We start from the raw sequence: 16667 nt of genomic DNA on the forward strand, positions 1-16667 counted from the left end.
TCTCCAAGACTAACTTCTTTGGGGTTTTCTCTTTTCAATTCTTAGTGTCATCATCATTGCTGGATACAGGGAAAATTCCCCTTTGACAATCCAACTCATCACTTAAAATATAAGATGCCAATAACTTAGTCCCAAAAATATACATGTACCTTTTTTAGAAGGAGAACTCTCTAAGAACTCCAAGAACTCTCACTAAGAACTTAAACAGAATGTCCACATTAAGCTGGAAGGTACAGCATTATTTAAAACAATCCAATTTCAAAATAGGTTTGCATCGAGAAAGAGTCTAGAGAAGTAACAAAGGACATGACAATCCCCAAAGGTCTCCAGTCTGAGACAAATACAGTTGACTCTGGAGGGCAGATGTAAGTTGAGGATACCCTTTCCTCGAAAGGTGGCCATTACCTACCATCTTACCTACCTCGTCCCCTGTGTTATGTTAAGCATAACAACTGTCATCTCCTACTTGAGGACAGAGTACAAACATGAAGCTCAGAGTCTCAGATTTCCTGGTGGCCTCCCAACTCAGTTTTATTCTTCAATTTGAGGAGTAAGAGTGACTGGAAGGCTGGTGGCTCATGATCCATAAGTGACTCTCTGGTCTTTTCCTTCCTGGTTGCGGTAGTCATCCCTATTGCGCTAATGTATTCCCCAGTGACTCACTCAATTCAACCCCTCCACCCCACCAGGAAGTGATTAGACAAAATCTATCCACTTCAAATATAAAAATCTTAGCCATACAAGAACTATAGCATACACTTATTATAAATTAAACACAGATACTATCACATGAAATGAAGTGAAAGTTGAGAAAATTTAAGACCAAACATAATATTCAATTAGCAAATTACCTTTTCCTTTTTTCTTCTTTTTTTAAGGCCAACTTGAATTTAGTTTTGATTGATCCCTTTGGAGGAATATTTGTGGCACATCTTGGTTTTGTTGTGATTGTTAGCTTTTTGACAATCCACAATTAAAAACACATAATTCTCTAAGACATAACTGCAGTAGTCACATTAATTTCTGTATCAAAGGTATCCAAAACTAAACTATTTATTTATCTAAACTTCAGGTTTTAAGAGTTCCTAAAAAATATAAATCTATAATAATTTACTCAGACAATTATTGTGCTAGAGTAAACATTAAAGGTTTTGGTATTAAATATTTGGTAAGCTTATTCATTTATCAGTACTACCAAAATACAAATAAGAATAACTGTGTAGCTATCAAGGTAGGTTTTAAAATAATTATATTTAGATATATTCATTTCTTATCTTCTAACTATAATGTTAGATGTAAGAAAGGGTATCATTAAACATTCAACAGATAACAAGGTGACAGGAAAATCTGTCAAACTTTTAAAAATTTTTATGTTTAAAAGAAGAATACTTACTCTTTAGCCGCCCTCTAAGAGGATGTATCCTGAGCTTTTCAATAATATCAACCACAATCAAGGAAGTCAGAACCAGAGAAACTGGCAGGTCTGGTAATCTATCAGGTAAGATATCCGCAGAACCGCTAATACTTTTTTGAACCTGTTTTCAGAAAACCATTTAAAAGGATTACACTTTTGTGCTTTCTTTGTTTAAAATTCTTTTAATAGTCTGAAAGTAGCACTAAATTAATTATAAAGACATTTGCTCAAAGACTAGAAGCTTGATTTCCAGCTTTTCAGGTGTTCAACCCCATAACCTTCTGAAAAATTTGTAAAGATGTAGCAAAGATCCCTATCAGTGGATGAGCTTTCAGTTCAAGATAGAGCTTGGTAAATACATGCAAACATACAATGGCAGGCTCCTGGTAATGGTGGGATGGACAATTTCTTCAAAATCTACTGCTAAGCAGAGCCTTTGGGAGTCCTTAGATCAAAGAATGAGGGGGACAGATGTTGGACGGAGCTCAGGGTCTTTTGAGAAGAGAGAGCCCAGGTAAACCCAGCCATGTTTTGGGATACTTCCTTCATCTAATTAAGGTATCTACAAAAAAACCTATGGCAAACATCCTATTAGTGGTGATATGTTGAGAGCTTTCCCTCTGAGATCAGGAAGAAGACAAAGGTGCCACCATGACCAATTCTATTCAACATTGTATTAGTGGTCTTAGCCAGTGTAATGACACAAGAGAAAGAAATAAACACTGTAAGTATTGGAAAGAAAAGAAATATATGATTGATCATTATTCATAGACTACATAATTGTACATGGGGAAAACCTCCCCAAAATGGATAAATTATTTCTAAGTACCAGTAAAGGGAAAATGAGATTTTAAAAAATGATACCATTCAATGCAACCTCAATCAAAATAAAAAGTTTTGTGGAAAATGATAAGTGGACTCTAAAATCCATATAGAAATACAAGACATTTAGATGAAAAGGATATAAAGATTTACCCTTATGGATATAAAGGGCTATTATAAAGCTAGAAGAATTAAGTCAATGTGGTATTGGCATAGGTATATAAAAGTAGGCAGTGAACAAAACAGAAGACTTGAAATAGATGTGTATATATACTCACCTGATTTATAACAAAAGTAGCACTGCAGAGAAATGTGGAAAGACAAACTTTTTAATAAACAGTGCTCAGTTCATTAGACATTAATTGGGGCGAAATGGACTCCCTACTGCACAACATATACAAAAATTAGTTTCAAATGGATTGTGAATATAAAGAGAATGTAAAACAATACAGGCCCCAAAATATAATCTAGGAGGATATCATCAGGTGCTTGAGGTTCAGATTCACAATATGACAAAATCTTTTCAAATTACCAAAACTACTACCCGCGAAAAAAAGAAACTGATAAACTGCACTGTTTTTAATTTAAGAACTCTTTGTCCAAAAACGGCATGAAAAGTAGTAAGCCACAAATTGTGAATATATTTACAACACATATAATCAACAAAGGGCTTGAAATCTGAATATATAAATAATTTCTGAATCAATTCCAAAAGGATAAGTAACACAATAGGAAAAAATTGACAAGATGAGAAAATGTTCAATTTCATAAATTATTGGTGAAATGGAATATAAAACTACAATGAGATTCAAGAATATACACACTGGAATGCCTAAAAGACTTACAAGGTAAGGCTAGCAAGAATGTGGAGCAACAGGTAGGCTTGTTCTCTGCCAGTGTCAAGTCTAATTTCTTTGGAAAACTGGCATTTTCTGCTACAGCTGAACATCTGAATATCTTATGATCCATCAATTACACTCCTCCATATTTAACCAACTGAAATTCTTGATATGTGCATCAATAGACATATTCAAAGATGTTCACAGCAGCATTATTTGTAATAATCAAAACCAGACACAACTGAAGGTGGGCATCAAAAGCAGAAATGTAACCTGTAATATATTCATAATATGAAATACTCTACAGAATGAAAATGAATGGAATACAGTTGTACACAAAAACCTGAATGAATCATACTTCTGAATAAAAGAAGCCACACATATATTAGGTAGATAAATAGAAGATAGATAGATAGATAGATAGATAGATAGATAGATAGATCATTGAATTTCTCTTTATGAAAGATTCAAAACCAGACAAACCAATCTATGGTATTAGAAGTTAAGTTAGAAGTTACCTCTGAGGAGGAGGGAAAGGTGGTCATTGCAAAAAACGTGGGGGTGGCTTTTAGGGAGCGGGCAAAGTTTTATTTTTTGACCTGAGTAGTACTGACACAGCAGTTTGCTCTGTGGTATTTCATTAATACTGTATATCTTATGTTTTGTACACATTTCTGTTTGTGTGTTATACTTAAGTGAAAAATTAAAAGAAAGAAGGAAAAAAATGTGCACCAGTGGATAAGAACATAATAGAAAAGAACCAAAAAGATTCTTTTTGCCCCTAAAAGGGCAATCCAACTACAAATATACCATCACTTTATGATAATAGGATTCCTTAAAAGGTTGTAAACCGAATTTTTAAAGGTCTTGGGGACCTCCCATGTGCTTTACAAAGTCCTTGGGGAGGAGGGAAGGGAAAAAGATAAATTTAGATAAAAATATTCACATATTGTTGTTTGATGGCAAGTACATCTGTGGAGACTTCTGAGGTTAACACATTCATATGCTGTCCTAATCCAGCATCTAGGACATATTCCGACAATCGTGTATTTCTAATGATATCATACACTATCCAGTACTCACTTCTCTCACAAAGCCTATCATAACTATTCTGATTGCCTGTTTATTTTTCTCTCTACTGTCGATAAATGATGACTGAAGGCCAGAGACTCCATCAGATTTCCTAAGGATTTTATCCTAGTACCTAACACAGTGCCTGGCATGTAATATGCACTATTTAATAAGTATCTATGCAACATATTTCATCTATGAAATATAATTTAAGTTGCTCACTTTGGGGGACTGAAAATTATATTTTTCACAGCATCACGCAAATTAATAAGGTTAATAGGGCATTCTTCTTTGAACCACTTTTAGACAATAAAATTCTCACAACCTTAAAGTTCTGCCTATAATAGTCCTCTCCTATAGATGCCCATCTATCAGAGTCCTTTTGAACCTGCATTAAGTCAAAACATAAAGTCAAGTTTATTTTCAAATAAATATCGTGTGCAAATGCTTTGCCAATGGATGTATTATCAAAGGTCTTAGAATGTGAGTGGTTATCCTTTCGGAGAGTTTAGTACTGAGGACACTCAAAAGACATCTAGCTAAAAGAAACAAATGTGGATCTACTTTCAAATCCCTTGCTTTTTTATTATTTTGAAATTAACATTCCTATCTCTCACACACAAACACAGAAGGTACTTTTTTTAATTGGCTGCTAGACCTTCCTTCACAACTGCAGATGTAACAATCATCTCAGTACTTTAAATATATGCATTGTAACTTGGAAGAAGATTGGATAAAATACACTTTAAGAAACTTATCAGGCACACTGTTCTATCAAATTCCAGTAACAAAGGAAAATTAAAAATCTCAAAATCTTGCAGCAGGAGAAATTAAAATTCCATACCTCAGTCACTGCGATAGAAAAGCTGAAGCTGGGAAGTGTGGTGAGTATAACACACATCATCATAACAGGTCTCCTAGCAAAGGAGAAAAAAATAAGCAAAAGCCATAATGTACAAGATCAACAGTTCCTGTTACATTTTGCTAATTTTGCAGTTCCTGTTCCATTCATCTATAGTTTTTCTAAGAAACTACTGCTTCCCTATTTCCATTTCCCAAATGTTTGAGTATGGCAAAGGGCAACACATGCAAAAACCGGAATATTTTCTAGAACAAAGGGATGAGAGATTTCCAAATAACTAGCAAACTATGGACTTCTAAGAGCATCTCCGTGCAAGACAAGACAAGTGACATTCAACATTTTCATTATTATTTGGAACCCTGCCCAAGAGTTCTGGCTCTGGTGACCAACTGAAAAAAAGAACATGACTTGCTTAAGTTATACTATACCCTATGTCTAAAATTGATTTTTCAAAAAAGACATTTAGAGATCGTATACCAAGGATGACTTCAAGTGAAAATATTTGGATAGATAGATCTATATATATCATATATCTATATATCTATACATCTATACCTATATTTATCTATATATCTATATGGATAGAGATATATAGATATATAGAGCTAGAGAGGATATATAAAATGATATACAAACTATATATATAATATATAATGAAATATGGTGTGATTTTATATATCATATATATGTATATAAAATCACATATATCACATATATTATATATACAAAAATATAAAATTTTATGTATACCACATATATATAAAATCATGTATGTATATGATATATAAAATCATATAATTTTTCACACTTGTTTTGGACCATTTCTTAAACTTTACATGATCAATTAATCAAATGGCTATTGTGATATAATACATGCATAATACATAAAATACCGTACGACAGAAAGAATTAAAATATACACTTAGCATCATTAATTTATGGGAAGATAAAATATACTCAAATCTTTTGTATAATGAAATGCTTACCTCCTCTTTCCTGAAATACACATTTCACTAATTACACATTTTACTAATTACATTTATATGATAATGTGTTTTTAAGTACAAAAAGTGTTGAACTCTTTCAAATAACTAAGTATCTCTCCTTGGCCCTACCATGCTTCCGTCTATCCCATTCTGGTCCTAGGTGTTCTAGGTATAGACATAAATTAGGGGGCGGGATAGACCCCTCTCCCAACCAGACCCGGTATGATGTGCTAAAACCAGAGGTACAATGGAGCTTTTAAGGGGAAGCTTTGCCTCCTTTTCCGAGCCCAGGTCTAGGTTCCTGCAGCACCTGGTTCTCTAAGACTAGCTAGAGCCTTCAGGGAGCCCTCTTCTTCTTAGCTTGTGCTCAAAAATAGATAGGAGTGCCCCAGAGATTACTCCTGCTCCTCTTCTTTATCTATATTTTCTCCCTCAATTATCTAAGCCAATCCCTTGGTTTTAAACACCAACCACTTACCCATGACTTCCAAATATTTTATTTATATATATGATTTCTTTGGTTCAAGTAAGAAATACCCAAATGTTTTCACTTGAAGTCATTCTTGGGGGGTGCCTGGGTGGCACAGCGGTTAAGCGTCTGCCTTCGGCTCAGGGCGTGATCCCGGCGTTATGGGATCGAGCCCCACATCAGACTCCTCCACTATGAGCCTGCTTCTTCCTCTCCCACTCCCCCTGCTTGTGTTCCCTCTCTCGCTGGCTGTCTCCATCTCTGTCAAATAAATAAATAAAATCTTTAAAAAAAAATGAAGTCATTCTTGGTACATGATCTCTAAATGTCTTTTTTGAAAAATCAAAATTAATAAATCAATATTTTATATACATAATCTATATATAGATATATATATCTATATATAGATTATATATATATTCCTGAGCTCTGGGCTTGTATGCCCAATTCTATTTGGTACCTCCACTTGGATGTCTAATAGGTAATCCAGATTTAATGCCTGGAAAAGACTCCACATCCTTCTCCATACCTGTTCTGATTATCTTCAAATGCTGTCTGGTTTACTGCAAGTAGATTTACTAAAAACACATTTCCAATTCATCCTTTGCTAACACTGTAGCTTGTCTGCTATCATCTCTCATCTGACTTCCTAACCGATTTCCTGTTAGTGCTTCTATTCTTGCCTAGCAACCTTTTCTCCATAGAGCAAACAGTTATATTTTTAAAATGTAAAACATATCTTATCACTGCCCTGCTCAAAAATCTCCAATGATGGGGGATGGGGTGAATGGAGAGTTAGTGTTTGGTGGAGACAAAGTTTCAGTTTTGCAAGATGAAAATAGTTCTGTGGATGGATGGTTGGTGACGGCACAACAGTGTGAATGGAATTAATGCCACTGATCTGTGCACTTAAAAATGGTTAAGATGGTAAATTTTATGAGTATTTTTCATAAAATACACACATTTGTGCATTTTATATATTTTTTAAAAATCTCCGATGCACAAGTCATATAATTAGAATAAAACTGAAACCTATTAGTCTAGCCTACATGATCTATATGATGTGGTTTCTCTTTGTTCTCCTACTGTTTCTCATTTAGAATGACCTTCTTCTCTCCCAAAAAACCACTTAACTCCAGCTGTACTGGCCTTCTAGTTACTTCATGATCACAGCAAGCTCACCCCACCTTCAAGTCGTACACTTGCTACTCCCTTTGCCAGCAGCTCTCTACTCCCAGATCTTCCATGTCTGACGTGGAATTATATATATTTATGGCCCTACGACCATCTGAAATTCTGCTGATTATTTCTTATTTACTGTTTTACACATTCCTCTTTGCCAATCCCCAAACTAAGTTCCATGGAAGCAGGAAGCTTATCTGAGTGGTTTCACTACGTTATCTCCACTGGCTAGAACAATGTTTTTGAACCATTTTTGTGCAGTGAAACTTCTGAGAATCTGGTAAATTCTATGGACCTTTCTCAAAATAAAAATTCTAAAAACAAAACAAAGCCATTCTGTTGAAATACAGTTATCCAAATTCTTTTAAAAATTTGATAGAGTAATATATGTGCCTATCCATGAACACACTGTCTTATTTCCCTTCGAGTACTCAAGATCTCGCAGAAACTGAAATCATTCATAAATCATTCTACGAAGTATCTGCAACAACTGTAATGTGATAGGAAAAGGCCTGTGTAATGAAATTACAGGTTCTGGTAATACTACTGTGGTTTGTTACCAACATTAAAAATGGAAAAAAAGGGGCACCTGAGTGGCTCAGTCGTTAAGCGTCTGCCTTCGGCTCAGGGCATGATCCCGGGGTGCTGGGATAGAGCCCCACATCAGGCTCCTCCACTGGGAGCCTGCTTCTCCCTCTCCCACTCCCCCTGCTTCTGTTCCCTCTCTCACTGTCTCTCTCTGTCAAATAAATAAATAAAATCTTTAAAAAATAAATAAATAAAATAAAAATGGAAAGAAATGATAGCTTTCAATTAGAGGTTAGTGAAAATAAAGATGTAACCTGTTCCTAATCCAAGTTCTGTGTTTTATGTAACCTGAAATAATAATTAGTATTTGAAAATCTTGACTTACTGCTAACATATGTTTATAATTTATTAATAACTGTTGTGGGTTAAATTCTGTTCCCCCTAAAAGATATGTTGAAGTTCAAACTCTTGGCATCTTACAATGTAACCTTATTTGGCAATAGGGTCTTTCCATACGTAATAAGTTAAAACGAGATCGTTAAGGTGGGCCCTGATCCAACGTGACTGGTGTCCTTATAAAGAGGGAAAATTTGGAGAATGTACAGACAGAAGACTACGTGAAGAAACACAGGAAGACATCACATGATGATGAAGGCAGAGATCAAGCAGGGTGATGCATCTCCAAGACGAGGTATGCCGGAGTCCCAGAGAACCCCCCGTGATCAGAAGGAACCAACCAACACCTTGATCTCAAGACTTCTAGCCTCCAGAACTGGCAGACAATACACGTCTGTTGTTTATGCCACCCAGTTAGAAGTTCTCTGTTACGGTCACCCTACAAAACTAATGCAGATTTTGCTATAAGGAAGTGGGGTACTGCTGTAATAAATACCTAAAAATGTGGAAATGGCTTTGGAATGGGATAATGGGTTATCTGGAAGAGTCTGAAGATTCGTGATAGGAAAAGGCTAGACTGCCTAGAACAGACTGTTAGGAAAATATGGGTCTTAACGGGAGATTCTGGTGGAAGCTCAGAAAGAAAAGAGGAGAGCTGCAGAGAGAGCCTCTATCAACCTTAGACAGTATGCACATTGTCAAGAACATAAATGCTACAAATACGAATGTTATAGGTGTTTCTGGTGAAGTCTCAGGCAGCACTCAGGACCGTGTTATTGGAAACTGGAGGAAAGGCAATCCTTTCTATAGAGTGGCAGAAAACTTGGTAGAACTGTGTTCTGCTGGATAGAGAGTAGAACTTCACAGTTGATGAACTTGGATTCTTAGCTGAGATTTCTAAGCAAAGCACTGAAGGCACTGCCTGGTTTCTCCTTGCCGCTTAGAGCAAAATTTAAGAGGAGAGAGAGAATTCAAAGAAGGGAGTGTTAACAAAAAGGAACTGGAACTTGAAGATTTGGAAATTTCTGTCTATCCATATTGGAAAAAATTAAAGGGGTACCTGGGTGGCTCAGTCAGTTAAGCGTCTGCCTTCGGCTCAGGTCATGATCCCAGGGTCCTGAGATCGAGCCCCAGGTCGGGCTCCCTGCTCAGCAAGGAGTCTGCTTCTTCTTCTCCCTCTGTCCCTCACCCCCCCACACTTGTGCTCTCTTTCTCAAATAAATAAATACGATCTTTAAAAAAAAAGATAGAGCATGTTCTAGAGAGGATACTAAGGGTGCGACCTGTGAATCAGAAATACCTCCACTGCCAGTTTGGACTAAAGGGGGACAGAGATGGGACAAAAGGAAGGAAAGCTGTTAGCCTTTTGGAATTCAAGAGGCAGGAAGTGGGCTACTGGAGCTCTTTGACTGTGAACATGTATCATCCTTCAAGAAAAGGGAAGAATGACTCTGACAGTGCTTTAGAGGCCCAGGAGGCTGCCACTGCCACCACGGGCCCGGAGGTTTCCACCTCAAACCCAGAAGCCAGGAAAAGGATGGAGCCCCCAGCCTGATGGGGCCAGAGGACACAGTGTCCAGCCACAGAGGATTATTCTCAAGCCTTAAAATTAAGTGAAATTTGCCCTGCTAGGTTTCAGTGAATCTAGTTTGCATGTCAGAGGAACATGAATTTTGGGGAGGGCCAGAGGGCAGACTGTCATGGGTTGAATTATGTTCCCCCAAAAGAGACATGTTGAAGTCCCAACCCCCAGTACCTCAGAATGTGACTCTATTGGAAATAGTGTCTTTCCAGAGGTAATAAGTTAAGATGAGGTCATCAGGGTGGGCCCTAATCCAACATGACTTGTGTCCTTATAAAAAGAGAAAATTTGGAGACACATGCACAGAGGGAAGACTACGTGAGGAGACACAGCAAGAACACCGTGTGATGATGAAGGCAGAGATCAGGGCGATGCGTCAATACGCTAAGAAACGCTAGAGTACCAGCAAACCACCAGATGCTGGGAGACAGTCCTGACACAGATTCTTCCGCACAGCCCTCACAAGGAACCAACGAACAACTTGACCTCAGATTTCTAGCCTCCAGAATTATGGGACAGTACATTTCTATTGTTTAAGCTCCCAAGTTTGTGGTACTTTGTAACAGCAATCCTAGGAAATTCATACAACGAAATTAATGTTGGAAATCCCACAGACACATCTTTGAAGGTGTACTCGTGCTAAGACCAGCGCAAGGCTGTAACCAGAGTACAGAACAGCTGGGGAGAAGGACGTGTGGACATGGTGGAGGTTCCAGATGGAAGGAGGCGTTAGGGACTACCAGTAGGGCTCTGTGGGCATCTGGAGTAAATTAGAAAGACGGATTCCCCCAGGCATAGGCCTACGAAGAAAGGCCTGACTGAGCTCAGCCATGGTGAGTTAACAATTCCTATTTGTGCAACAAGAATTCTGGACCTGAGATTTCTCAGAGAAAGCACGGTGAGTGGAACAGGTCAGATAATAATGTGGGAAACCACCCTATGCTCAGAAACTCATACACATTCTCTATCACTTAGCTCTTCAGGTCCAAGTTCCCTTCCTTGTCTTCCAAGACTCCCCACAATCTGCCATTAACTTCCCAACGAAAAATAATAACCTTCCTATTTGACACTAACCCCAGTGAGCTCACACTACAAGCCAAGTTCTGCATTCATCCATTTGCCCATTCGTCTACACTGTTGTTAAATGTGTGAACCACACTCTGTTCCCAGGATGGAAAGACATGTAAGATGAAGTAACTGTGCAATTAGAGCAAGTTTTTTGAGAAGTCACCCTCAGCGATGAAAGTGACACAGCTGTAGTTGGTGTCAATACATCATACCAACAGCTGAAGTTGACAGCTGTATCCACAGGACATCAGGGTATCAGTGAGATCATCTGAACATTAGCTAGTCAGCCATCATATGAAGGAAATATCCAAAGGGTAAAAGGTACAGAAATCATAGAACAAGAATACCACAGAAGACTTAGCAGACTAACATGGGGTGTGCTTGAGATGGCCGAGTGATGCAGCTCCTTTCAATATTTGAAAAACTTTAATACACACTTTCCTCTGAGGTCATTGAGGTCACTCAGAGAAAAGTCACCCCTGGAGACACAATTTTGGGAATCATCATCATATAAGTGGCAGTTTGTATTATGAGCCAATGAGAACGCTTGTAAAGCAATAAAGAGAGGAAATTGGGGGGCACCTGGCGGGCTCAGTCAGTTAAGCATTCAACTCTTGACCTCAGCTCAGGTCTTGATCTCAGGGTCGTGAGTTCAAGCACAACACTGGGCATCATGCTAGACATGGAGTCTACTTAAAAAGAAAGGGGGGTGATCTAAGAAATCGGGGGGGGGAGGGGATTGGGTACAGCTCCTAGCCATGGCCAAATTCACTGGCATATAAAGAGGGCAGAGGACATGAAGTCTATGAAGAAGATGGGGAGGAACTTTCATGGAGGCAGATTTTATTTTCATATATGGCAATAAGGAAGACTATTTTCAGAACTAGACAAAAACTAGTGAATTCCCCTTAAAATCAGAGGTCCATTGTCTATCTGTATTGTGAGAAATAGTGTAGTAGGAGAACTCTAAGTTGACTTCTAGCTTTAGGATTCTGTGGTATAATGCCAATACCATTGTACAAGCAAGGGGGAGATTAGATTTTTAAGGGGCAAGACTGATGTGCAGAAAACATTTTTCAATAAGATTATTACACCAGCTGGTGAAGGTTATCAGAGCCCCAGCATTATTTCATAAAATGTTCTTCATGCTTCCTTGAACAAAACAACCAGGACAAATGATCTGATACTGGATTTGAACATAGGAAAATTTGGGGAACCATGTCCGTGTATGATGACTCTGGAAGTTAGTGCCTAACTGGGGTGAAGTTAACAGTCATGGAGAACAAAGACGTGATGCAAGAGAGATGAAAGAGGAAGAATTGATGGAATCTGGTGACTTATTGCACAAGGTGGGAGAGAAAAGCAAAAGTAAATATATTCCTGATTTACTGGATATGGCAAGGAAGAAAAAGCCTATAGTCAAGTATCACAAAATTATTGCAAATGAATAGAAGATGGACAGACCCACTGGAAGAAAGAAGTAACTTAAGCACCAGTGTTTAGTTCATGGTAACTAACGGATGACCTTCCCAGGTCTGAAAAGAGCAAGCTCTACTTCCTTCAGTTTATCCAGCCTGTCCAGCAGTGCTTAGGCATTATTATCACTGCGCACATGACTTAGGTGTGCCACTATGGAATAGTAAGGTGCTCGAGAGACCAGGCTCTGGAGACAGACCACCTGTGGTCAGTGTGGCTCCATAGCTCACTGCCTGTGTGGTCTTGTAACTTCTGTGCCCCAATTGTTCTTACACATAAAAGTTAGAGAATTAACTAAAATAATACAGGCAATGTGTTTACCACTATGCCTGGTACATACTGCTACTATCAAACGCTTTCAATAAGTACTTCTCTTATTTTACTACGACTACAACTACTACTACTATTACTACCACTATCTTAAACAAATCAACAGCAAATCATATCTAATAGGTTAAAGACTTAAGCAAGGTACAATGCAGTCCAAAATGTTGGCATGTTTCAAACATGGCACTGCCCGGAATTCATGACATGTTATGTTCTAAGGTAATTGTACTCTGAAAGACTTGTGAGAATTCCTGAAATGCAGCCCTGTGTCCCATGGCATTCTGGGAATCCCCACAAGTCTTCCATTATTATCCTATCCCCAGATACCCTCTTTATCGAGATATGCTCCATCTGCAGACTAGTTTTGCAGCTCAGTTGTTTCATCCATTCACTGATACCCCAGGAAAGAATTTCTTTTTTTTTTTTTTTTTTTAAAGATTTTATTTATTTATGTGACAGAGAGACAGCCAGCGAGAGAGGGAACACAGCAGGGGGAGTGGGAGAGGAAGAAGCAGGCTCCCAGCGGAGGAGCCTGATGTGGGACTCGATCCCGGATCGCCAGGATCACGCCCTGAGCCGAAGGCAGACGCTTTAACGACTGCGCTACCCAGGCGCCCCCTCAGGAAAGAATTTCTTATTTACTGGGATGTACAATTTGGTGTGTATATAAATAGCTTTTCCTCATTCCTCAAACCATCTCCCTAGTCTATTATGAATTATGACAGGCATCCCTAAAAAGGAACAATCATTCTAAAGAGAATGAGGAAGAGTTCCACAAGAGTAAAGCAAAGAGCACTGGATTAAAATTCAGACTCTACTGTTGATTTAGTGTGCATGTCTTAAGATGTCTGGCATTGTTTCCTCCTTTACAAAATAGGAATTATATCCACTTGGTCAACCTCACAACACTAGTGTGCAGGTCAAGTGAAAAAATAAAACACAGAAGCACTGTATAATTGCCAAATACTTTATAAGATATTCATGATATCACTATTTTGACCTTCATTTTTCTCAAAGGATGAAAGAGACCTGCAAGATTTTCCAAATTCAAAGAATCTCACTTATAGCATATAATTTTTTTCCTCATCACTTTTTTTATCCCTTCTCCCACTTCTCAGAGTCATTCTGAGGATTAAACAAGATCATGTCATATTTATTTATTTTGTTTATTTTTTTTTAATTAGAGAGAGAGTGTGTGTGTGTGTATGGGGTGGGAAGGGGCAGAGGGGCAGAGAGAGAGAATGTTAAGCAGGGGAGTCGAACATGGGGCTCCGTCTCACAACCCTGAGATCAGGATCTGAGCCAAAATCAAGAGCTGGACATTTACCCAACTAAGCCACCCAGGTGCCCCAAAACAAGATCATGTTTTAAATGGAAATACTAAATGCAGCCTGAGGTAATAACAATAATATTCATTGAATCTGTACTATGTGCCAGGCATTATGCTTGGAACTTTATATGCATAATCCTATTCAGTTTCTTAAAACAGCACTCAAATGATAAAGCTAGGTTGTCCCTGTTATGCTCATGAGAAAATTAAGATTCAAAGAACTTAAATAACTCACACAAATCCTCACAATTTCAAAGCTGAGATTTGAACTCAGGTCTGTACCTCTCAGCTGTATGGCCAGGGCACACTCTTTCCTAGCTGGATGACTCATTCTCTCCTGAATACCAGCTTCATGGGGCTAATAATGCCATCGTGAACCTACAGGGACGTCCTCAAATAGGCTCATCAACAATTTATCTGTGAATGCTAAGGATTGATAAGATTTTGTATAAACAACTATTTAAGCATTCTTCAAAAGTCATTATTTCAATCCTTACCTTCTATCATACCAATTGTTTTTGCAGCATCTTCATCTAGCAATTAAGATAAACACTCTACCTTACCACAGATATTAAAATATCCATTTACACAATGTTGAGAATCATATATAATATCCAAATATATATCTTTGGAGGAATACATCTTAAAGACACCAAAAGAGTTGCATTGATCTTGAAATACACTTGGCATTCAAAGACAGAAAAAAATAAAGGAAAAGTTACACAAGATAAAAGAAATGGCACAGATTCAGACCAATCTGGGCTTACGAATCCCAGCTCTACCGCTTACAAATTTTATTACCTGACAAAGTTGATCACTTGTTAGAATTTCTATTTCTTTATCTATAAAATTAGAACACTAGCACATACCTCACTGGGCTGTCATAAAGCTTAGATTTAATAGTACAGAATGTGTAAAGTTCCTAGAATAGTGCTAGGTAATTCTTCTCTTCTATGCCAGTTAAGAGAAAGAAATATGACAGTGCTCACAAATGAGGCCATGAGGAAATAGTTTCACAGCGGCACTAAAACTATAGATAACCTATTGTATATCTATTTAGAACACCTGTGGCCAGCCACACCTACAAAGAAAATGAAAGACCAGAAGAGTATTTCACCAAAGAATTCACTGGAAGATGTAACTGTGACAGCCAAAGACTCATTAGCACAAGGGGAGTACATGGACCAGATTTGTAAATCAGAATGTGTACTGGGGAGTAAAAATGAAAGACTATTCTCTTCCTTACCCTCAACTTACCCCAGCAGATTGGGACCTTGTCATTCAAAGACACAGTTTAGGAGAGTGGTTAGAAGTACCAATTATGGAGTCAGATGGACAGAGGTCCAAAGTCTGGTCCTCTCACTCACTAGTTAAATGACCAGGGAAGTTGCATAACCTCTCTAATCATAAATTTCCTCTTGGGAATAATAATGATAAACTCAGGAAAATACCTACTTTACGAGGTAGTATAGAAGGAAATGAAATTCACATGTAAATCTCTCAGCACATATGTGATCAGTAAAAGAAGCAGTTATAACTTAATGAAGATGATGATAAATGATATGGAAGGTTTGCTGCCTGATGATATTCAGAGCCTAGAGTCCTAGGGATGTGAGTCAATGTAAAAAGAAAAAAAAAAAAAAATCAAGGAGTATCTTTCTGGGCTGGAGTAAACCAATTGTTTCTATAGTCATTTGGATACTCCATCCTTCCCCCAAAACTCCCAGCCCAGCCAGGAGTTCTGGACAGTCAGAGTAACTCCAGGTGATGTGAGGAGTGAAGGGCCCAGCTCAGCTCCAAACCTGCTCCATAGGTAATCCTGAGACTTTGGGTCATAATCCTGAGACTTTGGGTCAAGGTTTGGAAAATCGCTAAACCCCACTGATAAATGCAGTGTCAACCAAATGGTTTATTTCCAGAAACCCTTCAATACTTTGCCCTCAGGGAACTGAAATTCCCCTGGCAAGGTTCATGGAGCCACATCTGGAAGAGAACACTTGTGAACTCCACACTTCAGTTCTCCTCTTATGCACCCTTCCGATACAACTAGACTGCCGTCTCTGGTTTTTTCATTTCTGCCCTTGCTAAAATTCCCAGCTGCTTGCTTTTCAAATGTGTTGATATTGTTTGACTTCAAAATAAAAATCAGTATTGGGGTGCCTGGGTGGCTCAGCTCGTTAAGCGTCTGCCTTAGGCTCAGGTCATGATCCCAGGGTCCCGGGTCATGCTCCCTGCTCAGTAGGGGAGCCTGCTTCTCACTCTCCCTCTGCCTGCCGCTCCCTCTGCTTGTGCTCTCGCTTGCTGACAAAAAAAAA

General features: G+C 38.3%; 1 protein-coding gene across 3 annotated transcripts in view; it reads right to left on the reverse strand.

The window, feature by feature from the left end:
• The window catches only part of TMEM236 (transmembrane protein 236), a 66182-nt gene that overhangs the window by 15177 nt on the left and 34338 nt on the right, over nt 1-16667 (reverse strand). For all 3 annotated transcript variants that reach the window (XM_044392192.3, XM_057304738.1, XM_026478995.4), the window contains 2 exons: nt 4991-5063; nt 1394-1535 (listed from right to left, as the gene is read on the reverse strand). In XM_044392192.3, coding sequence (XP_044248127.1) covers nt 1394-1535; nt 4991-5063 — 215 coding nt within the window. The remainder of the gene's footprint in view (nt 1-1393; nt 1536-4990; nt 5064-16667) is intronic.

The sequence above is a fragment of the Ursus arctos genome, unplaced genomic scaffold, assembly GCF_023065955.2.
Source record: "Ursus arctos isolate Adak ecotype North America unplaced genomic scaffold, UrsArc2.0 scaffold_30, whole genome shotgun sequence".
NCBI classification, from domain to species: domain Eukaryota; kingdom Metazoa; phylum Chordata; class Mammalia; order Carnivora; family Ursidae; genus Ursus; species Ursus arctos.